Source organism: Epinephelus fuscoguttatus, linkage group LG18, assembly GCF_011397635.1.
Source record: "Epinephelus fuscoguttatus linkage group LG18, E.fuscoguttatus.final_Chr_v1".
Classification (NCBI taxonomy): Eukaryota; Metazoa; Chordata; class Actinopteri; order Perciformes; family Serranidae; genus Epinephelus; species Epinephelus fuscoguttatus.
Genome location: NC_064769.1, coordinates 18,383,087 through 18,407,895, shown reverse-complemented (window position 1 = coordinate 18,407,895; position 24,809 = coordinate 18,383,087). Strand labels below are relative to the sequence as shown.

At 40.1% G+C, this 24,809-nt stretch overlaps 2 protein-coding genes across 4 annotated transcripts in view; one reads left to right on the top strand and one right to left on the bottom strand.

Moving 5' to 3' along the window:
* Nucleotides 1-16,760, bottom strand: part of ric1 (RIC1 homolog, RAB6A GEF complex partner 1) — a 45,734-nt gene extending 28,974 nt beyond the window's left edge. For both annotated transcript variants that reach the window (XM_049604248.1, XM_049604249.1), the window contains exons 1-2: nucleotides 16,138-16,760; nucleotides 10,309-10,416 (exon numbers count right to left, since the gene is read on the bottom strand). In XM_049604248.1, the coding sequence (XP_049460205.1) occupies nucleotides 10,309-10,416; nucleotides 16,138-16,278 (249 nt within the window). In that variant the 5' untranslated portion in view covers nucleotides 16,279-16,760. The remainder of the gene's footprint in view (nucleotides 1-10,308; nucleotides 10,417-16,137) is intronic.
* A 1,025-nt stretch (nucleotides 16,761-17,785) lies between these two features.
* exosc2 (exosome component 2) lies at nucleotides 17,786-22,336 on the top strand. Of its 2 annotated transcripts, XM_049604222.1 has the most exons (10): nucleotides 17,786-17,878; nucleotides 18,519-18,674; nucleotides 19,056-19,157; nucleotides 19,290-19,335; nucleotides 19,467-19,556; nucleotides 19,723-19,788; nucleotides 19,889-19,957; nucleotides 20,703-20,879; nucleotides 21,097-21,225; nucleotides 21,878-22,336. In XM_049604222.1, exons 2-10 carry the CDS (start codon nucleotides 18,553-18,555, stop codon nucleotides 21,956-21,958), a joined length of 882 nt encoding a protein of 293 aa, XP_049460179.1. In that variant the 5' UTR covers nucleotides 17,786-17,878; nucleotides 18,519-18,552; the 3' UTR covers nucleotides 21,959-22,336. The 2 variants fall into 2 exon arrangements, with proteins under 2 accessions (XP_049460179.1, XP_049460180.1); XM_049604223.1 differs by lacking the exon at nucleotides 17,786-17,878 and having other exon boundaries at nucleotides 18,462-18,674; nucleotides 21,878-22,335.
* The last annotated feature ends 2,473 nt before the right edge of the window (nucleotides 22,337-24,809 follow it).

Sequence of the window (24,809 nt, the reverse complement as noted above, 5' to 3'; positions counted from 1 at the left end):
CAGAACATTTTGTGTATAAAATTAATCTGCAAGTGTTCTGGTTTAAAATACGATTAAACTTTCTTGCGCATGTCAGCTTTTGGAAATGCTTGACTTTGGACGATTTGCAGCTTCTACCAGCTGGTTTAAAGGCGTGAAGACTGAGCAGTCTATGACTGTATAAAACAGTCCACAGAGCAAATTTTTAAACAACTGTGAATCACCTAAACCACAAGAGGTCCTTGAAGATAAATTCATAAATGTTCACACTAAAAATTAGGCTGATTGGTCCAATAGTATGTGGAATAAGCTGAGATTAGTTGATGTTTGATGGAGATTATTAGAGTACAGGAAAAACGTTAACATAGTAAAGAAGTGATACATACACTGGAGGTAATGTGATCAAGGAGGGAACACGGTGAGAAGAAACATCTAACCCAGGTCAGCCACAACACAAAGTAAAGCCTAAATAATACACAGAAAATCCTCTCTGATGCAGTCTCAGCACAATTATGTTTATTGCAGAGCTTAAGGTATGCTCCTGTTATTGCATCCACATCCTGAGTGTGTGTATGTGGTAGAGATAAGATAGGAACCTGCGGGTTGCATTTGTTTACAGAAAACATTAACTGCAGCAGAAAAATGCTGACTCTGAATTTTGAGTCTACTTCTTATTTTCAAACATTCTGTCACCCTGTTGACTCCTGCTGAACAACGACTAATTACAAGTAAGTGCCGGTAAAATATTTGCATACTTAGTTTATTATTCTTTTTACCTTAAACCTCGTAATACTTGCAATGCTCATATTTACATAAGTTTATAGTATGCATTCATATGTAAATGAAACTACATCTGTGCCATAGAAAAAAATCTTGGTTGAAAACACTTTCCTGAGCGCTGCTGAGTGAGAGTCTAAAAACAGAGCAGGAACATTTTGGCCTCGGACGGTTCCCAAAACACACACAAGAGGAGCTAAATGCTATAAAGTATTTCCCCTGTTTGAAGATCCTTTCATGATTCCTGCCACACGAAAAAGTCCATCCCTCTCGCTCTGTCAATTGCTTTAGCCGCCTCTCCTGCACTCTTGCTCTCACACACACACACAAGCTAAAGATAGTCCTAGGCATGGTTTATGAGGGTGATTACGTTAGCCTCAAGGTCTGCAGGGTGTGTGAGCAGCCAAACATCTGGGAAACAGCTGGTAGTTTAAGTGAAGAAGACTACTGCCTGGGCAACCCTGGCCTTTATTGTTCTGCAGTCCCTGACTTCTAAAAGTCTGCTCACCCTATAATTACACTACAATGCTAATGAGGGTGAGAAATGTTATGGCTTCTAAGAGATAAAAAAAAACAGCTTGTCAAGACACCACATAGCCAGCGGGTAATATGCAACATAGACGTAGCAGACATGATGTGTATATGGCATCATAACCTTTTGTGCTTGGATGGAAAAAAACTGGCGTCTTATCAACATTTTAAGATGCCATGGCTTTATGGCATAAATATAATGTGTAAAAAGGGTGTATGTCATCACAAACCTTTCCAGTTTGAGTTATATTACTGAATTTATGACGACTGAGAGTGAGTGGGTGACAGAATGACAGGCCTGCTCAACAAATATAAAGGCATACATCAACCCTATCATGGTTATTCTTTGACAATGGGACCACTTTCGGATTCAGCTGGTTTATTTCCCACTACAGTAGACTTTATGAGCTTGTCTGCTGTGGACTGACAGCAGTTACTTTTCCTTGTTTTATCTTCAAACCCTGTGACCCTTTGTCAATAGTTTATCTAAATACATACATGTGTAAAATCAGAATCTGAGTTTTGTTTTTTTTGTTTTTTTTTAAATCAATGTCTGTCTTTTCTCTTCATGTAAAAAAGATTCAAATGTTTGACGAATCATCCTGCACATTGTAAAGCCACACTGGTCATTTAAAACCACACTTCATCCTTTGTGGGTTGTAATAGCTAACAGAACAATATGGAATAAGATAGGAGGAGATGTGTGTTTGAGGTTTTAACATGAGTGGGCAAAAAGATTGTTTTCATGTCCAAAACAACATGGCGGAGGTCTTATTCATTCATCTACCCCTCCTCGTCCAAATGATCTAACAACAGGCGAGGGATGATTGTGTGGAGCCAAGAGTCCACTGTGGCTCCAAATCGCACTAAAGTCTAAGCCCGCCCACTTTTTAGCAGTCCAATCTAATGCAAAGGATTTGATTAAAATCCCTATTGTAACTGTACAGTGCTCTAGTAGCCTATTCTGTTTCAGTGGGAACTACGTCATAGCACGGAATCTTAACACACTCCAACACCCACTTCATTGGGACTTTAAAGGTTAAGTGTGTCAGATTTAGGGGATTTGGTGGTGTCTAGCTGTGAGGATTGCAGAACGCAACCAGCCTAAACTTCTTCTGGTTAGAATTCCCTTAGAGTTCATTATTCTGCAGACGTATCTTCCTCTCCAAAACAAATGGACCAGGGATCTCATTTATAAAACAGTGCGTAGGATCCATACTAAAAATGTATGTACAGACAAAAGCTGAAAATGGCACGCACCAAAAAATATTCAACAATTTCTACAATTAGGCTTCTTCCTCACCATATGTATTTCCAATTTTCCATCTCCAAAATGTTTGTAATGTTTGTAGTTTCTCCCACCAAGTCTGTTTTAATAGATCAGAACTTTTGTGTGGGAAATGGCGTACGCCTCTTTAAGTGCTCGTTTTGCGTGTACTCAATGTTTATATATGAGACCACAAGTGATTAAAACCGATAAAAACATTTAATAAAGCAGTTTCATGTTACAAATCAGAGTTTTTCTGATGCTGCTTATTGCAGATTCTAATTTCTTCTAACCATGTTGGCTGTTATGAAAATGTGAAAATGGGAATGACCCAATCTAGAGCCAGTGTTTGGTTTGGTTTGTCTGTTCTGGGCTACTGTAGAAACATGGCAGTGAACATGGCAAGGACCCACTTCCTGTGTAGAAACACATAGCTTACTCTAAGGTAATAAAAAAGACGATTCTTATTTTCAGGTGATTATAAACTAAAGAAAATATACTTACTATACCATGTTCCATTTTTGCCTACATTATCCCTTTCAATCTTACACATTAAACATTAACGCAACTTTGTGGCAATATGTTCTGACTGATCCAAGAGGGATCGAAACATTGTCCTTATTAAACCTCTGTGGCATGAAATAGTGGGCAGGTGTCACTTTTTTCCACACATATATCCTGTTTTTTGATAGTCTTGCACCTATATGATGTGCATATTATTATTCTCTCTCAATACTTTCTGACTGGACAACAGCCTCTGCTTAAGCCGCTGTCATTTCTTGGGTACAAAAGACGTTTTCATCTTCTTTCTGTTGAATATAGTGTTATATTTTTTTACCCACGGCGCCGTTCCAGAAGCCTTCTTTTTACAGTTTTAGTAACAGATAGATGAAAAATTGAAGCGGCTTGCAAACCTGGTAGATCACCAGGTAGTGTGCATACCATCAAAGCCAAGTCGTCACTGCAGCAGCCAGCAGCCTTTTGTCCCCTCTTTCTCCCCTGCCTTTCTTGTCTCTTTATTTCTCTCTATACCAGCTAAATAAAAAGCAGAAATGCCAAAAAAAAATCTTGTTGCAACATTACATATTAAACTCCGGATAACTTGTTCCTTTTACCCAGATGTTCTAGTCAATTGCGTTTTCAGGAAGTCTGAAAACGCAACAACTTTAGATATACAACTATTAGTCACTGGAATGAGAAGAGCAGTCTCAAGTGAGGAGTATTCATTATGAGTTGACTTCCACTGAGTGCTCTGAGACAGAGCCGTACGCAGACAAACTGTTGCTTAAAAGTTCACAAGTTCTTGGCCTAAACATTTCCTGTATGAAAGGAAGTGAAAGTGGCAAAAAACAAGAAAAGTAAAAACACCAGGCAAAACAACACTATCTCCCCAAAGGGCAAATTTGATTAAATGAAATGATTTCAGTTGAGTTAATCGTCGGGGACTGAAGGATAATGAGTATGAAAGCCTCATTACAATAAGAGCTGCAGCTCACATTGGGCTGCAACACTGTTGGCATAAAAAGGGATTTCTACTGCAAATGACACACAGTTTGTGGTTGTGACAGCGGTTATTCCTGTCAATACACAGTTTTGCTACATAAATGAACTTTGTGAACACATTGCACTCTCTCACACACACACATGGGGTAAAGCCAGCCCTCCCCACATTAACATTTAATACTTTTCATCAGTCATGAGTTAGAATCGAACTCTGTGTTTGAGGAGCCCAGGAAGTGAGCGTGCGAGCGTGCCCTGTTATTTTTAACTCCTCCACCTGCTCCCTGTTGTGTTTGGCTGGGTGGGCCTGGGACTGAGCCTGACTTATTGCTTTCCCAGACACATTCACAGCATTCATTCATGTGTACTTTGGCTTTGTGGTGAGGCAGGGATGAAAGGAAGGACTGAGAAAGAGGGGGGGCAAAACGGACACCAAGAGGCCAAGAGGTCATCGTGTTAATATTCTCCAAGTTATGTTGTGTCTTCACTTTCATAAATCAATCTGCCATTTTTTGTTGACGTGAACTGGCAGTTAAAGCATCTATATGACCCCATTAGACCTCTTTATATTATTTTTCCAACAGTCTTGATAATAAATAGTGCATAATCTGGAGCTCTGAAGACATTCCTGACCATAGTACAAATATTTAAGAAATAACATTTCTGCTTAAAGTGCTCTGTAACATTCAATTTGACAATAAACCACTGCATGTGTGTGTAGCCCCTTTAACACCTGATAAAGAATGTTCAGCAGAATGGTGTCAAGGACAAATGGTGATGTTTTGGGATAAACATCAACGCCTCTCTGCCACACTGACTTCTAAACAGTCTCCTGTGTCCTTGACAATACTTCCGAGCAGTGTTTACAAAAAGATGTAGGATTGGCTGGACTGAGGGATTTGATCATACATAAAATAATGAAGGAAAATGCTTTTTTAAACACTTAAATCAATTTGTTTATTTGTTTTCCCACAAAGCGGCATTTAATGCTGCATTTACATGTCATCAGGCAGACGGCAGACGGCACACAGAGGAAAAACAAAACATGCGGAATGATATACTGCAAACTGTTTACAAAGAATGGAATAATATATATTTAATAATATTATTTTATGTTCAATACTTTATATGATTATTCTAGTAATGTCCAGTAATCATCCACATTGCCTATATTTTCTTCTTGTGTGAAGGTGCTATGAAACATCCAGCTGTATACTCCATCCCGTGGGATGGCAAAAAGTTTTCATATTTTAACTTCGAACATCTATACGTTTCCGCTATTCTCCCCCAGCTTCATCTCTTATTACCGTGCTGCTCTCCAACACTAAAATGATATCGGGTTTGCCGTCCACCGTCTGCCTGCCTCCATGTGTACATACAAAAAGAAACCAAATATGGCTTGTCCATGGAGAAATTACTAGGCCACAGAACATAAACATTTGCACAGGAAATATCCTGGTCCTGCAATATGTGGATGACTGCAACACCATACGCAGCACTGCTTGAGACTGAATACCCCACTAATTAGATAGACATGATTATTTGGTGAGGAAAACCCAGCATTAGTTATGTTATCAATCATGGCTGGGTTTCTGTTCTAGTTTACACTGCCTAAATGATATTTCCTGACTATTTTACACAAATGCTCACTCTGAGGGAGCTGTGTTCATTTGTTTTTTGGTTACACTGAAAGTTAAACTTTCTAATGTTCAGTCGTACTTTTGTCCCCCAGGCAGCTCACCGAGTCCACACACTTGTAGGCGTTGCTACAACAAGCACACACAAACACAAAGCAGCACAACAATCCAGTGAGCACTAATGATTCTAATGAATCAATTCTCTGTGTGCTGTTTGTTTTGATGCTGTCTGCTTCTGTCCCGGGTCTTGGCAGAAGTCCTGTGAGTTGCTAATCACATGGCCTTTGGAAGCCGATTGAGTCACCTGCTGACTCGGGCGCTTGCCTTGTGTGAGATTACTCAATGAGACACTTCCCTCACACAGCTATCTTAGCTGCAGTGCACTCGACTAACAATCATGAGTAATGGTAGAAAGAGCAGAGAATGTCAGCGGCTGATGTTGCTTGAAGTACAGTTTTCACAATTTAGCAAAAAGGTGTGTGGTGCATTTTTTTTTTCCTTTTGTTTCAGGAGAACACTGAAACTAGATGACAATCATTACCAGAAACATAAACAACTCCATGAGACCACAAGCAGCACCTGCCAACTGAATTTGTGCTTCTGTCACACACTTATCCTTATAAGCTTTCCGTTTATTTACATGAACATCCGAAAATAAACAATCTGACTCCGCCACCGCTTCTTTGTCTGCTTCGATTTGTTTGACACGGCAGATGCATCATCCGTCTGCTCCCTCTCGGAACCCGCGGTTGGTGTTAAGACATTAGCTCAACACAGATGAGGCCTGTTATCAAGGATTACACTTGATGAGAATGATTTGCATTCAATCCTGAAAATAAATAACAGCAGCTAATAAATCCAGTCGTGATGTACTCTGCTGCCTTCAGGGACACTCTGCTCCCTGAAGGTATCAGGAACCTGCTGTCTCTCTCTCAACAAGGCCATATTATGTGCAAATTATACCTAGTTTGCTTCGGCCTCAGTGGAGCCTGTGTTGTAAATTGTGGACACAACAAGGCCAGTGCAGCTGTCAGAATATAAGATGGATGGTGGTGCTTTTTGCTTCAAAGCAGTGTAGGTGTGTTGATTTGCAGTGCTGGAGAAAAAAAAAGGCCAAAAAACTGACAGCTGCTTATTTTACAGCAGGTTTACGTAAACTTAATCATGAACAGTATCTAAATTTCATGTTTTAGATTTTGAAGAGTGATAGATATGGTCAGAGAAGTGATGTGATGATCCGAATGGAGGCGTGACAGTGGAGGAAAGGTCTGGCTAAGCTAACATCAGTAAGCTTGTGTGGGCTTACATGCAGCAACATGCTGGCGAGAACATTTCATCTCCATGGAAATGAGCATGAATTTTTAAAATTACATCTTTTAAGCTTTGTGGGCTGATAATTTGCATATTTTTTGATTGTAGGTCCTTCTGGGGAGTTTACACAAGGCAGGGCTATAATGACAGGAAGGAAGATCCTCGGGGAGATATTTCATGATTACTTAAACAGAAAAAAACAGGCTGACAGAGGCTGTGTATCATCCCCAAGTTCAGCTTTCGGGTTATTTTGTATTGATTCGCAAAGCACACAAAAAATGAGGCCCTCCCCATCTCCCAAAAGAGCTGAGGTGGCTAGATCCTTTCAGACTGATGTAATCTACTCCCAGTATAGTGCTCGGCCACAAGCCTGACCTGTTAAGAATGAGGTCAGGGTTCAAGGGCAGAGGCACCAAAAGAGGTTATCTGCTGACTTTGATCGTAAAGTTAAATTAAAGCTGATACGTGAACAGAGTTTGATAGAGAGCTACTGTTTCACTTTGAGTTGATTGACTCACAGTCAAATAGAAAGTGCCATGATCAGCACAGGACAAAGTAAGACAAGACTTCAGACAGGGAGCAAAGTGTATCTGAAGCATTCAAATGTTATCTCAAAATGTTAAAGGCCAGTTTGCTCTGTGACCTTTATTGATTTATCTGCTACAAATTTGCTGCCATTTCAGGATGTCACTGTTGAACCCTTTTAATTTAATCCTCCTCATCCCCTCCCTCCATCATGCTCTCTTCTTGTGGCAGCATGTTGAGCCTCCAAAAGTCAAAGGTGAAGTTCACCTCAAAATTAACAGTACGTCATATTTTCTCTTATCTGAAGTGCTGTTTATCAGTCTAAACTGTTTTGATGTGAGTTGCTGAGTATGACCACCAGAGCCAGTGCTCTCAGGCTGTAAAACCCTGTCACTCTGACTGAGACGCTCTCTTTCCTCAACACATTTTTACTTTCACACTTTCAACACCTCACCCTACATGCAGCACTCATGCAGACACACACCTTCACCACTGATTCTAGTGATGAACACACCTCATCACCTCTTTAGTTTGTTTTTGTGGTCCCTGCTTTTAATGTGAATTTTCTGTGTAAACCTAATCCTTTTATCATGACACTGAGTGTTGGCGATATCAGCCAAAGAGATGTCTGCCTCCTCACAAATATAATGGAACTAGATGGCACTCGGCTTGTGGTGCTCAAAGCACCAAAAAAAATACATTTTAAAAACTCAACAACAGCAGTGTCTCTTTCCAGAAATCATGAACTGGTTACTCAAGATAATCCACAGACCTTGTTGTGAGTAGTTTCATGTAGGAACTATTTTCTTTCTACCGAGCAACACCCACCAACCACATCAACGCGGAGAAGGAAGTGTGCATCTACTGCTAGCTCATCTAGCACCACTGAGCTAGCCAATGTTACAGTTCAGCTAAGTAGGACGCTTATAATGTTTACATCTGTCATGTGCACAAGCCTCTTGTCGATGAATAGATGAATAGATGCACACACTTTCCACTCTGTGATACGGTTGGTTGGTGTAGTTTGGTAGAGAGAAAATAGTTCCTACATGAAACTGCTCAGAACATGGTCTGTGGATTATCTTGAGTAACTAGGTCATGATTTTTTGAAAGACACATCGCTGTTGATTTTTTAAATTTTGTTTTTTCAGCGCTGTGAGCACAAAAAAACGAGTATAGTTCCATTATTTTCTAGAGAAGCCCGATATCTCTAACACTCTGCAACTCACACCAAAACAAGCTAGACTGATTAACAGCAATATAAGAAAGAGGAAAAATATGTATTTTTGATTTTGGGGTGAACTGTACCTTTAAATTAACCTTTACTACCTCGTCAGTCACAGTTCTGTGGCAGGTAATAACTTCAAAAGCCAGAAGTATACTTTCAAGTACTGCCTTATTTGCCTAAAGCACCACATGTGAAGCTTAAATTGTTTTGTAAGTGGCCAGTCTTCTCTAGTAAAATTAAGCCTGGGGCTACTTGCGGACTTTTGCAAGATGTACACCTGAAGTGACAACTGTGCAAGTCAAAGCGTGTCTAGCCTCAGGAATCACACAAATACATACATATATTCTTTTTGCACATCTGAAATTGGCAGTGAAATCATAAACTATGATGACTGAGGGAAAAACCTGGAGTAAAATGAATGAAACACTTTTGACTAGTTCCTCAATGAACACATGTACCGAATAATCAAAAGACACAGCAGGTGCCAAGAAATCATATTAAACTGCTGCTCACACAGATGTCCACTGTACCTTGTGTTCATGAACAGTCAGCTCCTATGGCCAACATTTATTCCACTGCCTTTACAGTTATTTCATAGCACCTAAAAACTGCAGCTTCACACTCATGTCACACTGTTGCTCGCTGTGTTGGAAGACCGTGTGATTGAAAGTGAAGTTGTTACATGACGTTGAGAGCACAGGGAGCCTGTTTCAGTTCCGCTCTCACCGCCACGGGAATACCTTCCTTGTATCTGGAGCTCGGCATAACAGCAAAAATAGGACAAACTCTGCTGTTTAGTGAAGTGCAGCCACACTTTCATTTTTCTCTTTCCAGCATTGGTCATGCTCAATCTACTGTGACGCACTGCAGTTACGGAGAAGCTGCTTCCGTGGTTTCCTATAACGGAAGGATCCCAATAAAATCCTATCGTCAGTGATCGATTACTGAAGCTTCGTCTACCCACTGAGAAAAACTCTATATGCAACAACTCAACGTGGTTATAAAGTGATAAGAGGAAATCACAGTTACTGAAAGCAGAAATAAAACAAAATGGAGGAGAGAGGAAGAGACAGTTTTAAGGTTTGAAAACAATGATGACATATGCATGGGTGCAACAGAAGTGTGGTGGAGCGCAATAGCTTGTCAAGCTATGTGAAGGCATTAAACACCAAAGATTACAAATGCTACCTGAACAAATTGACTTTGACAAATGGTGACTTCCAGATCCGTGTGCCATTATCAAATTTATAAAAGACATTAGCAAGGAGCCTGATATTCAGTGGACAGATATCTATATGCACGTGTATACCTTGCATGTACAACAGCGAGAAATTAAAATTTTGATTGTGTCCTTAGTCCAGCAGCTATCAAACTACTGAATAGATGATAGGTATTTAATAGATGATAAATAAACAAATGAGTATCTAAAACTGATTAAAGTAAAACTGAAGGCTTTTACATGGGCACATACATGCTGTTTGTGTTTGGACATGGAGCAGAAGGCGTCAATAAAACTGCAAATCCAAGATCAGACGGTGAGGTAGTGTACTTACTGCCACAGCTATCATGGAGTCGTCTGGTTTCCATTCTGCCTTCTGGTAGAAGCCAAACTGGGCAGCCGCCTTTGCAGACTCGATATAGCTGACTATCAAAACACTGGGCTGTGGGTGGAGAACAGGGATATGGAAAAGAAAATGAGCACTTTAAACATACCACAAGTCACATACATCTGACTGCTCCATACATATAATAACAAAAACAACATCCACATCAGAATGTATACGGTTACTGCCAAAAATGCCTGTAGACTGATATGAAAGTCTGGCCCTTTCATCCACACATAACAAACAAAGTTAATAAGGTTTGTATCTAATCTAATCTAGGTCTGAATGTAAGTGTGATTTATGGCAAGTGGTTAATACATTTCTTGAGGCTCTTACTTAAACTGTAACTTAAATTAAAACCAAAATACAACTAAAATCAATATCCTAATGAGACATTGGAGTTCCATGTCCAATTGAGACTGCTGGAGCAATCTGAAAAGTAACATTAAAGAAATGCAGCACTGGCTGGCGGTGGTATCTGTGTTTACCAACTAGTGTGCTCTAAGGGGACTCGTTACCACTCATCTCATTGCCTCAAACATTGGTTATTTGGCAAAGGAGCAACACAGATAAAAGTCTCCCCTGAAAGAACAGCATGACTGCGATACCTGCTAAATTGCTATTTCACCTTGTGAGGCACATCTATTCTGAAAAATATCTTTCAGCCCAGCAATCAAAAACATGTTCAGGCCAGGCTACTGTTTACACCATGCAACCCTGATAGAAAGATGAGCCTGCATACACAGACAGACTTTGCCTGAAGCAGTTGCCCTTAAGTTGCCTCTACCCCTGAATCACTACATCAGATATTTGCCTGGATAACAATCATCGCTACCAGTTCGTTCCAATCCCCTAATATAAAGCCACAGTGTATTCATCTGCAGTCAAGTAAGAATCAATGAGTGACTTATGATTTATAAATGTGTAACTTCAACCAACGGCTGTCAACAGGTGTCTCTGAAGAGGAGCACTAGCCTCAACACCTGGCAAAGCCTTATTCACGAGTCGTTGGCATTATTCAACAACCAGTGGAAACCCCCTGCAGATAATCCATGGTTCATTTGTGTTATAGACCTTTATAATTTTACTTAATCCAATTTTTAATATCACACATTACTACCGAAGATGAATTAATACTGATTGAGTTTTCAGACATGTAACAGTCTTTGACATTACAGCTAAACCAGGACAGAACACTGAATGATCAGGTAACAAAAGCAGGGGACGATCTCATGTAATTCCAGCTATGCAACATTAGACCTCGTACCCAGTCGCCGTAATGAGAGAGCGGGTTTTAAGTATGTCGATGCGATAGTGTGCCTTTCGTGGCATGAAATCTTAATAATGCCAATGATACCTGCACTGGTGAAGCTTGCTGCGTGGGAAACAGAAGGAGAACCCTCTCTCCTCATTAGTAATTGCAATGATATCAGATTATAATCTGAACAATCTCATTATGTGTTTGGTAAATTAAAGGAAAGATCACCTTTAAGGTAGCCTTGTTTTGCCTCTGTATGCCAGTACACTGAATTTGAAATTAAACAAGGTGAATGAGGTTCAAATTATGATTTTTACCATTAATTTAACATCGGATAAACTGTCGAAATGTTCCTAACACATACACAAAGTATCTGCTAAAATTATGTGTTTCCTTTATCGATTGATGTGATAACAGTTTATAAAGATTTTTAAATATTTACACAAAAAGTTCCTCAGGCCCAAAAATGAACTCAGACATACTGTATATGTTTGCTTATGGATGATATATTACAAACCCGTTCAACTCCTTCTCTGCAGCTGCACAAATAGTTAGCCTAGCTGTACCAAAGTTTGTCTGAGATTTTTTGGTCATTGCCCTCTACCTGACAACCACTCACATTCACTCCACTGAGTCAGCCCTTCCTCCACTATGTTAATTTATCATTTCTACAGCCATTAAATTCAAACCAACGCTTGTTGACAGTATTTTAGGATCAGTCTTTGCAACACAAATACATCAAACTTGATCTGCATTAAAGGTATAAATAAGATTGAGGGAAAAAACTCTTATCATCCATCAATAACATTGGCGTTGGCAGGTGTGTTGCCCCCTAACACACCTGCCAACAAAAAAAAAACACTGAAGGACCTGAGTTTGCATACCAACATCCCAAATAAACAACCAGCTTGCATAAATTCAACTGAGCTAAAACTGAAATGGTTTGTCTGGTAGTCGTGGCTCAAACTCATGTGTTTCTCCCGCATTGCCATTTCCCATGCTCCACCACAATTACATGCAGTCAGCTGGTGTAACTGAAGAAATCCCAGGGGAGTGTAAATAATTACACACGCAATTACAGTACGTGCAACCAAACATGCACATACACACACACACACACACACAATGCTGCTAATTTTCGCAGGCACCCAGCGCCAACTACAGTGCTACTACAGCATAACAGCGCCACCACACCATCAAACTCCATCTCTCTATTCCTAGATATCTTGAGCTCCCACGCAGCCGTGGCAGGGCGACAGGGCGACAGAACAGAACGACTACAAGGCTAAGCTACCGGCTACACGGATTAAATGACAGCGCCTCGACTGAACTACTCAGGCTCAGGCTGCACTGGCCGAGGTCGAGGATAGATGGGATTAAGGAGGATAGACCTGGTGGCAAAACGATGGCTGAGAACAACAGGGGCGAGAGAGCTGGGAGGGGAAACGGCAGATTTATAATCACTTTGATTCACCAAATAACCTGAACAACAAGCTAAAGAAAATATATTACTTGAGAAAATTGTGTGAACAAAACCCTCCACTGCATCCCTGTGTGCAGACTTGGGCTACATAATGCATTGAGATGAAATGATGGATAGAGCAGATGTGAAAGGTGTATGTCACGAGGAAGAAGTTGCCCTGATCAACATTCCTGACATGATTCTCTTCCTGGACGCCTCACTGATACTCACAGGCAGGCAAAGGTCTTAAGAAAGAGGGGAAGGAAAACATGGTCACATCCTGTGTGGGCCTCAGGAAATAAACAGTGACCCTGATCCATTGTTGCTACACCTCAATAATATACAAAGCTGTGTGGAAAACAGACCGCTTTAAACAATGTGCTCAACTGCATGTTATCCAATCAAATAGCCCCTCTCCATATCAGCCTGGCAGAATCTGATGAATTCAAGCTAATGAGGACGGGAGTGCACAGGGCTATGAATGGTATTTCGCGGGTCTTTTCTACATCAGATGCTGGGGCTGAAAATATTTCAGGAGCCATTCTGCACTATACAAAATTTTAACTTGATTATTTCTCCATACTGAAGTTCCCTGTTAATGAATGGCATGACAGCCACACCAAGACCATAGGTCATTCTTTCTCGCGAAGCTAAAATATCTAATGAGCAAATTAATAAATATAGACAGTAGTGAAAATAGAATCAGTGGTAGCCGCCACAGTCTCGCACATCGCCTCACTGCCTGTCAGCCGACAGCTTCTATCCAAATACTGACTACAAATAATCAAAATCATTTTCTGTACTGAATTGTTCCACTGCTCTTTTTCACATTTCTAGTCAGCAAGTGCTACTTTTTAAAGTTTGAGTCAACTTGTTGATGATTTGTTCCATTGTTATAGAAACAGTTGTTCCCTCCTACAGGAGAAAAGAAAGAGGAAAGATAACCAGTAATGCATTCATCTCTTTGACAGTCCACCAGGGTTGGAAATTAGCACCAGCCACCAGCCAAATGCTGGTAAAATATGCAAGTGTCTGCTAGATTTGCTTTACCCACAAGCCTGAAAAATGATGATCTATTGATTAGCTGATAGATTTTGGAATTCATCTGCCACAGTGGCAGGGGGGCAAAAAAGTTCATCTCCAACCCTGCAGTCCACTGGCTTACAGTGCTGCTGATCATTTCCTATACATCACAAGTCCCCTGGCTTGCAAAGTCTCTTACTCATCACTGTATTCTTTATGACTTGGTGAGTTGGACATCACTGACCACTCGCAGACAACAGCACTGGTATATTTTTTATCTATAAAGCAATATATAAAGAAATTGGGCAAACTTCCCACCTACCTCTGCACCTTTCTGTGTGTCTCAGCTATAGCAGTTACCAGCTACGCATCTCTAAGTGGTTCCTTTTTAATATACGCTGGGTTTTAACAGATATTGGGAAAACTGCATTCTCTTACTATGCATCTTGGACATGGAACAATCAAAATCAAAAAATGTAAATTAGAAACACTTTATTGAATTTAAAGGCATCATAAAGAATGTGATGATAGAGACCTGTGCTTGTTTTTCTTGAGAGGTCACTATATGTGAATAGTGAATAATTTCATTGTGGATTTTTGTATCATATGTTGTATTTGTTGCATTTTAAATGTGTTTTGATTGGCTGCTACCTTGGCCTGGACTCTCTTGTAAAAGATATTTTCAGTCTCAATGAGACTTACTCGTTAAATAAATCGTCAAGCAACATCCGGAGCCATACTGGAATCAATTTAGCCACAGTTTTGGATGTGACAGTGCTTTAAAGGGTTCAAGCTTTAGTTACAGAACCAGTTTCAGCACAATACTCTCTTTTGGGAAGTCATATCAGTTAAATTCATGACTTACATCCTTCTGGTAAAGACCTTGGGTCAAGATTACCTATAAAAAGTGATCTTATTGATAAAAAGACCGTCACAATAAACAGAAAAATAGTGTACATCCAAACTGGCCTTCAGATGGAGGCCATTTAGAGATAATATGATTTATCAGTAGACAGGATGTTGTTAAAAAGTGACTTTGTTTTCAAGTCAGTGTGATATTTTCTTGTGTATTATACTGCTGTGGGGGGAATAAAGGGATCAAATGACATGCTGACACAATTGTTTACATAATCATTTAACTCTGGCAGCCTAAATGATCTTGACTACGTGTTGAGCTGCTGCCTGACTGAACCACAACATGCGGTCAGTGATTATTTATTTTGAACACTATTAAACACTGCAGTGAAAGATAACTTAAAGTTTGAACTTGAGGCAGGCTGATTAAAATTGAAAAAAAATCACCAGTAGCACAGACTGCACCTAAAACACTCCACCAGTTTACACGTGAGTTTTAGTTATGAACACTATTGGAAATCCTCCCCCGATAGTCACTTAAACTTTGGACTCGAGAGGCATTTTGAGGCAGGGCGATAAAAATAGAAAATGTCACCACAAGTACTGAACGTACCCGAGAATCTCAACCAGTGCACACTATTTACTCTCTGTCTGACATAAAGCATTCATCAGGTGAGATTCAGATCCTGCGGCTGAGAGGATGAAAAGCTGTTGTCATGAATGAGGGAGTAAATGGGAGGAACGCCGCACGTGAAATACCATTCAGATACAAGCATGCCTGTGTGAGAGCACACGTATACGGATGTACAAACTGTTTTGGTGCGTAACAATGTCACCTGTCATCTATGTAATAGGTGTGTAGGTGGCACCGATTGCCAACTCATATCTCCAGATCGCCCATCATCATTAACACCACTGCTGCTCTCTGTGTTTAATATCTGTCTTTTTAATAAACATGAAGGGCAGACAGCCAGATTGCCACGCAGTTATGCAAAGCGTTTGAAACTAAAATGATGGCGGATAAAGCTGGAGAAGCAAAGTCAATCGTGTAAGTTATACTGTGTGCAACATACTGATGATAGCTCGGATCAAAGTAGCACTGCACGCATTGTTTTTATCGGGACAGCTGAGCTCGTGAGCATGACTGAAGCCAAGCTGCGGCTGGTTTGACTGCACTTACCCGACTGAACCAGATGCTGAGCTGAGTCTCTGACAACACGGCGAAGTAAAACCTCTGGGAGCTGGGCTGGATGTGGAAGGGCTCCTCTTCACTCCTCAGCGGACAAAGCAGCCTCCGGGGCCAGCCGGTTAGAAAATACATGACGGCAAACTCACTCCGCCTCGACACTCCAAACAGTGTCGCAATGTCGGTGCCCCTTATTCCTCCTCGAGTGTTTTTAATCCAAGCGAGCCATGGGCGCTGTTCCCGTACGAATTAAAACTTCACATAGGTACATACATGCTGTGTGTTCACACTGCTCGGGCTATCAATCCATGAATGCCGTACACAGAGCTCCCAGCAGCCGAAGGAGCTACACAGCTAGCCCGGGCTAGCATTCGCTTTCCAACTTGAAGCTAACGAGCTATCCCAGGCATCGAAAGTCTAACCGAAAACAAAAGCGAACAGGACCGCAGCGACGTCACGCAGGACCAAACAGGAAGCTGCTGCTGACTAATAGGTCGATTAACTTTCGCTCCCGCTGCCCTGTCAGTTTTTACGGTGTCTGGTCCAGTGGCGTTTAATAACGGTACAGTGTCCAGTTTTCACTCCTCTGTGCCTCACCGTCGCCATCTTTACAAGAGTCTGTGTGGCTCTATGCTGATTGGCCACGACGGAGACGTCTGCGTGGTGTTGACATGTGACGTCAGCACTCCGTTATGTGAAACCACGGGTCAAACACGGTGGCGTTAATGGCAACGTGGCACGATGCTGACATCTAGTGGTGAAACCATGAAAGGAAAAGACGCATCTACCATTATGTCACATTATACTGCACTACTGGTAGACTAATCAATCTATCACCGTTATAAACAAGTTAATAATAATGTGAAACTGAGGACATGAGGATTATAAAGAGCACCGCTTTCCATTTAGAAATACAACTACTGTAATGTGTAATGAATAAAGTTCTTCATTATGCAATTCTTACATTAGGGACTGCTATCTATTCATCTTCATTTGTATCAAACCTAATCCGTCATCATCAGAGATGTGCCTGGGGTGTGCCTTCGTTTTTGTTTTTTTTTTTGTTTGTTTTTTTTTTATTTATCCTCCCTGAAGCTACAGATATTTTTATTTTATTTTTTATTCTTAAGTGACAGGCGGAAAATGCACGAGCTTCCCTCCACCATAAATTAGTTATTAGATTTTTATGACTTATCCTTTGATGTTTGAAGGTTAGGAGTTAAAAGGTGAAGACAAAATCTTGGAGTAAAAAAAAAAAAAAACAAAACTTGTATTTTCACACAAGTCACCTAAATGCTGGTTAGTAAGCGCAAACAGTTTATTTTTGGCCAGATTTTGAATAAGATGAAGAATAAAGTGATTCTGATGAAATATCAATATTTTAAGCTCAGACTTGTTTTTTATTTCTGACAGAAGCCTTTGTTGCACATGATGTGTCGAAGAACTGTCGGAAATTTGAAAGCTTCACCTTCAACTTTGTTTTTTTTATTCATTTTTTTCTATTCTAAATTAAATTTAAAAAAAAAAATAAATTAAAGTTATTTAAATTTAATTCTGATCATATTCATCTTTGTATTGTCATCACAGACAACAGAAAATTATGAAGGAGGCGTTTGTTGTTCATGCAATAAGGCGCCGTGTAGACGAGAAAGGGTGTGTCGAAGGCAGTGTTAATCAGGATCCTACTTAATCAGGGGAGCCTCATGATTGAGTAGGACATACAGGAAGCTGGTGGGTGAGTTTTCTTTCCTAAATGCAATTACATTTGCACTGAATGTTGCCATTATATGACGGAAGACGATTGTATTAGTGTGGCAAATTCTTCATGTCCTCGTTAAAAAGCTGATAAAGCAAGCGAGAGCAGACATATGAACTTTGTGATGTATTGTTTTAATTTTTCTTCGTTTCCAAATCCCACTGCTATTAGGGTGAAGAGAAAGATAACTATTATTGTTATGATAATTCTTAGAGGATAATGGTGCATCTAACAGGCTCGTGTACTGTATAATGCATTAGGAAGTGTCGCATGTATTTTCTTTTTTGTTATTAAAGAGTAGGAGTAAATAATAATATATTAAAATCTGTGGTACACCTTTCGAAGCAGCAGGTGGCGGTAATGCGCCTTTAACGCCGTTAGTGAGGAGAAGAAGAAGAAGAAGAAGAAGAAGAAGAAGAAGAAGAAGAAGACCAGCGCTATCTCTGAGAAGACGATTTCAAAAGTTTATAGATTAATGCTACAGAATATTTTCCATTTCTCTCATGTTTCTAGACTCATTAAACTGTTTTAACTCCAAGTAACGTCAGATAGAAAAACATTCAGACTCATTCCTCGGTAGGTGGCGGTATAACACGTACCGTTGTTTCCCAACTGCCAGAGAGGGAAGAAGAAGAAGAAGCAACAGAGGAAGCATGGCTGCTGACATGAGATTACCAACTATTCAAAAACCAGTGTCTTTATCAGTTTCTGCTTTTGACCGAAAAGATCTGGTCGTCCCCGGCGATGTTATCACATCAGACACCGGCTTCATGAGGTAGGCATTCGGTTAGTGAATTGGTGGTGTTATCTGCTGCTGTGTATCGTGACGGCACCATACTGTCATGAAAGGAAATAAACTACAAGGCGTTTGATAATCTGGATTGGCATCATTAGGAGCATCATTATTATAATATGCTGGCTGCACTAGCTGGCAGTTACCTCCCTATAAAGGTTTAGTGTCAGGTATGCTGGTTGTAGTCTGATCATAATAATACTGGTTTAGCAGTTTACCAATTTATGAAAGATTCAATCCATTGAAATCATGTCTATGTTGTCTGTGATTACTGTGTGGTGGTCATAGATAGCCAAACATTTTCTTTAGCATGTTACTTTAACATGTTTCTCATTATCATCTGTATATACTATTTATCCCCAGGGGTCATGGTACCTATGTTGATGAAGAAAAGCTGACGGCTTCAGTTGCTGGAGAGGTGCAGAGAGTAGACAAGCTGATCTGTGTCAGACCACTCAAGACCAGGTAAGTGAAACATTTACAGTCAAAAAGTCAGTTGGGCCTAGTTGTACTGAGTTGATTCATGCATGTTTTAACTATTGTGGGTTTTGCAGAAGTTAAGTAATTAAATTTTTGGGGTATGTTTTTGAATTGCAGGTTTAACGGTGAGGTTGGAGATGTGGTGGTTGGCAGAATCACAGAGGTAAGGCACAGCTGCCACGTATCTTCTTATATAGGATGTCTGTCTTCCCTAAAAATATAAGGTTGGAACATGCTGTTGTTATTTGGCTTTTAAGACATCTTATCATGTTTTTTTGTTTGTTATATGTATAGGTGCAACAGAAACGGTGGAAGGTGGAGACCAACTCCCGGCTGGATTCTGTCCTCTTGTTGTCTTCTGTCAATCTGCCTGGTGGAGAGCTGGTGAGACACCAGGAAATGGGATTTACTGGGAGAAATATTCTGTGTATTACACTGTTAGCCGAACTAGCATTAACCTAAAGGATAGGAGAAATGGGTTTGGACAGGGAAGTTTGTCTGGTCAACTTTGTTTTATTGCTTAAAATTTGTGTTTGATTTTCTCTTCTAGAGGAGACGGTCAGCAGAAGATGAGCTCACCATGAGAGAATACCTTCAGGAGGGCGATCTCATCAGTGTAACCCACATTTTTATTAGAATATTTAATATCTAATAGGCTACACCATCTTATTATTCTCACTCATAATGCTCTTGTTGCTCTTTTCCTGTGCTTTTAGGCAGAGGTGCAGTCTGTGTTCGCAGATGGAGCCCTATCCCTGCACACCCGTAGTTTAAAGTATGGAAAAGTAAGTTAACAGTGCTAGTGTACACAACGACAAATGCAGAGTACAGCTGTGATGCTACCACTGAATAATGCTTCAGTTTGCTTTATGACTCACTGTTTGTGGTTCAATCAAACAAATCAGAATGTAAACGAAAGGCGAGCACAAACTTGTGGGTGGACAGTGCTATCACAGATGCGGCTTGCAGACTTTGGAACTCCCATAATATGCACATTTTGGGAATATAGACACTTATGTGTATCTCTCTTTTTCAACAATGTCACAAGTCTAACAAGCAATAGACAATTGAGTACAAATTCATTAAATAAAACAAACATCAAAGACACATTTCTATAAACAGGAAGTGATTCACTCAGCAGGTAGTTACACCTTTATTTGGAGATGATAATGAATGTTTAAATATGTTACATGAGTGCCAAATGGGTGACTACTTAGAGATCTTCCACTTGTCATTGCTGTCTCCCCTGTACTCTGGTGAGATTCACCAATTAAAGTAAAGAGGTAAAACAATTGTAAACGGTCAAATGAATACAGGGAGTTATGAAAATAAGACCTGTACAATTAAAGCAAGGCGTAAAGCAGTGTAATTAATCATTTCTATATCACAAACAGAATACCACAGTGATTTTGAACCTTGATATGTACTATGATTTTTGCATTACAAATTGTAGTTTTACTCCCCCCCATTAATACTTTTCTTCTTCCTTATTTGATCTAATATCTTGTTTCTACTTTCTTGGACCATCAGTTGGGTCAAGGAGTGCTGGTACAGCTTTCTCCTTCTCTGATCAAGAGACAGAAAACACATTTCCACAACCTGCCATGTGGTGCATCCATCATCCTCGGGAATAATGGCTTCGTGTGGTTGTATCCCACACCGGAACAACAGGAAGTGGAGGCTGGGGGATTCTACACCAGCCTGGAGGTGGGAAAAGAAACACACAAAGATCATTGTTTTGTAGTTTCACAAGTCATCATAGCAATGAATACAAACTTGGATTTAAATTAAGAAGTTAACAGTTTACCTGGTCCTGCGAGAGAAAGGAGACACTTCTTTTTTATGAATTTTAATCTACTGCATCCAAACTGTTTTTCCATGTATATATATTGAACTTGTTTGTGTCTTGTCTCTGTCCCTTCAGCCTGTTAGTCTGTCAGATCGAGAGGTGATTTCACGGTTGAGAAACTGCCTACTGGCTTTGGCTGCACACAAGGTCCTTTTGTATGACACCAGTGTTCTCTATTGCTACGAATCTTCAGTTCAACACCAGGTAGGAAGCAATCAGAAAAAAGTGACTCTAATGACAGTCAGTTATTTCAGCTTTCAACATTACGTGATTGTTTCTGAATTGCACCCTCTGCCTCCTATTTTTAAAATGATGGCAATGAAAAGATAGTACAATAAAAAAGTGGACCTTTTCTGTGATGTATTGTGCCATCTGGTGGCCACATTGAGAACCTACTGCAACAATCGATTGCAGATCTCAACTTTGACTCTGTTGTTCTTAAGATGTGGTTGGTTTCATTGCTCTTTTGGGCGGGGAACTGATGACTTATTCACAAATGCTTCTTGTAAATGTTGCACTTATATAATATCAGTTTGTTAGCAAATATGCTATCACCATAATGTTGTTAACGCATCTGCACAGTTGAAGAACACACAACTCCTAAAGACTGTTTTATATTTTTTCTCAGTAACAAAAAACAAAACTAAATATGCTTACCATTAATGCTAAGATCATTGAAGGAATTACTGCATTCAAAAACGGGAGAGTAATTGTGCAGTATGCATAATTTCTGCTGGTTTGTTTTTGTTACATTTTGTTAATAAAGGCTGTGCTATGAAAATATTGTTCACCATGATCCATATGATGTTTTTCTCGCCGTGACTGATCCATAATTCTCTGCTTTATGTCTCTGTAGGTCAAGGACATCTTGAAGCCAGAAGTGATGGAGGAGATTGTGATGTTGACACAACAGAAGCTGCTTGAACAGGAAGGTTAAAGTGCACAAATCCTAACTGTGACATTGTCACAAACACAAGATCACATCAAGCAGCTACGTCAGGAAGTGATCGCCCATCCGAGGACTGAACTGGCCTTTTTCAAAGAACCCTTCCTTTTGTGACCTTACAGTTGTACAGTTAAACGGCTTCAAATGTATTTGATGTAACAAGACTGCTGACTATTGTTTGATGATTCTGCAGCATTTAGAAATCACTAGAGAAGCTGTTCTTACATTGTACAGAGGTATAGTGGAACACTTTTGATATATGTGGTTATATACAAAAACTGTTGTATGCAATACATTTTCTATAAATATCCAGTACTTGTCAGTGTGGTGTGTTGTGTTGAATAATGAAGAAACAGAAAGGAAAAGATGTCTGGAGACTTAAAGGGACAGTTCACCCCCAAATCAGAAATACATATTTTTCCTCTCACCTGTAGTGCTGTTTAATAATCTAGATTGTTTTGGTGGGAGTTGAAGAGTGTTGGAGATGTCAGCCGTAGAGATGTCTGCCTTCTCTCAAATATAATGCAACTAGATGGCACTCAGCTTGTGGTACTCAAAGTGCCAAAAAAATACTTTGAAAACTCAGTGGTGATGTCTCTTTCAAGAAATTATGACCTGGTTACTTTAAATAGTCCACAGACTTTGTTTTGAGCAGTTTCATGTAGGAACGATGTTCTTTCTACCAAACCACACCCCCCAACCATATCATCAACCCGCAGGAAGCATGCATCTAGTCATGGAGGAGAAGCTGGTGCTTAGCACAGCACAAGATGTAAACATTAATGGTGTCCACCTCAGATGAGCTGTAACATTAGCTGGCTCAGTGGTGCTAGGTGAGCAAGCAGTAGTTGCAGGCTTCTGACAGCACAGTGATACAGTTGGCGGGTGTAGTTTGGCAGAAAGGAAATAGTTCCTACATGAAACTTCTCGTAAAAAAAAAAAAAAACCAGACATTGCTGTGAGTTTTTCAAATGTATGTTTTTGACACTTTGAGCACCATAAGCCGAGTGCCATCTGGTTCCTTTATATTCGAGAGAAGGCAGACATCTCTATGGCTTATATCTCCAACACTCGGCATTTCACAGCCGAACAATGTAGACTGATAAATAGTGTAAATAGTGCACAGGTAAGAGGAAACATATGTAATTTTGATTTTGGGATGAACTGTCCCTTTAAATCCTCATAAAATGTTTACTTTTTTATTGAATAAGACTGTCAATACTGACTTATTACTATTAAAAGCTGAGCTGGTGAAAGTGATGATGCCACCCAAATATTTGGATTATATTGGTTTATTATCAGTATCAGTCTGCAGCTCTGGAAAAACACTTAAAGTACTTTACAATTTTGTCATCACATAGGATGTCCATTTCAGGATTTTTTTTATACTATATCATCTTGTAACTGACACATCTTTGAAGCCAGTACATTATATAAAGTAAAAGTGGTTTGGAAAGTAGGTTATGGTAGGTTTTCCTTCAGTTTATGCTCCTTGAATATGCCTTCTCAGTGGAGTTGGAGGTGTTATGTCCTCCTGCACTCCCAGCATAATAAAACCTTTGCTCCGGTTCCTCTGTACTAGCCCACGCACGCATGCTACGTCACACGTCGTCCCACCCACATTTTTCTGTAAACCACCTTGCTTATGGAAGTATGGCGGCACCAGCGACACAACTACTCCTCGGCCAAAGTTTACTGCTGAGATTTTCACGTGAGAGCGATGAATAAGTACGTGAACCGAGGGGACGGCAACGAAGAGCTCGGCGAGTGTAAGCAGAGGGTTGGGCTGGCAGAAAGAGTCGTCGGACTGTGGCCGGCAGAGTTTCCTCGATTTCTCTTCACCTCCTTGATTGAAGTGTCTTCTGTAGTCGGGTACCACAGGGGGAAGAAACTCCGAAGAAGACTGGACACGGAAGTTTGAAACAAACTGAACACTCTGGCTTTGGGGAGACCAGCTGCAAAGCTTTGAACTGTGGTGTTTTTTGGGGACGTTTGAGTGCACTTGTCCGACGTTTATGACACAGCGTGTTAACGGCGACCCAGGAAGAACCAACTGTTGAGTGCTCGATGTGCAGTTAAGGGTCTCGCGCTGCATACCACCAGCTAACGTTAGTTAGCCTCCATGGCTACCTTCAACATTAGCTTGAGGTCGCCAGCTTACCAACTAAATATATATTTCAATGTAAGTTTCCAGTCACTTGTTATCACCCCATACGTTTGTAACTAACTGTTATAGTGCAAGTTTGCGTTGTGTGATAGAAGTGTGTCATTTTAACTTTATAGCCCATGGCTGTGATTTGATGTTTTTGACATTGCTGATGCAAGAAAAAGTTGCACAGGAACAATAGCATAACACTTATTAATGCTCTGCTGCAGTTCAGTGATCTCTTTGCTGTGCAATTGTGTATGTTCTAGATGATTTGATGATTATTTTTGTATTGAGCACTTTGCTATTGTCAACACTTAATTTCCTGATAGTCATGTGTGTAGCCTGCAGGTTAGCTTGAATGGCATTAAAAAGAGGAAATCCAGTGGGTGTATAAGTTATCCTAGATATAACAAGGAAATGTGGTTGTATACCAAAGGAAGCACAGGTAATATAGGTTTAGGACTGTTGAAAATCAAGGAAGAGCATACTTATAGCAAGTTTAGCATAAAGTAGATTATTTGGCATAGAAAAGCATTTGGATGCACATGTTAAACCCTTACTACACTAGTGTGAGGGTGTTTGCAGTTTAAATTTCAGGATAATTCGAATAGTTTTAAAGCTGTTTTAATGCAATCATATCACTCTTGATGATTTCATCAGTGATTCTTGTTTGTTTCCCTCCTCCAGATTACT

Excerpts from the sequence above, each read along its gene's own strand:
- exosc2 (XM_049604222.1), top strand. The coding sequence starts at position 18,553 with ATGGCTGCTGACATGAGATTACCAACTATTCAAAAACCAGTGTCTTTA. Across the intron at positions 19,336-19,466 it reads TGGTTGGCAGAATCACAGAG|GTGCAACAGAAACGGTGGAA; the intron begins GTAAGGCACAGC and ends TTATATGTATAG. Across the intron at positions 19,557-19,722 it reads ATCTGCCTGGTGGAGAGCTG|AGGAGACGGTCAGCAGAAGA; the intron begins GTGAGACACCAG and ends TTTCTCTTCTAG.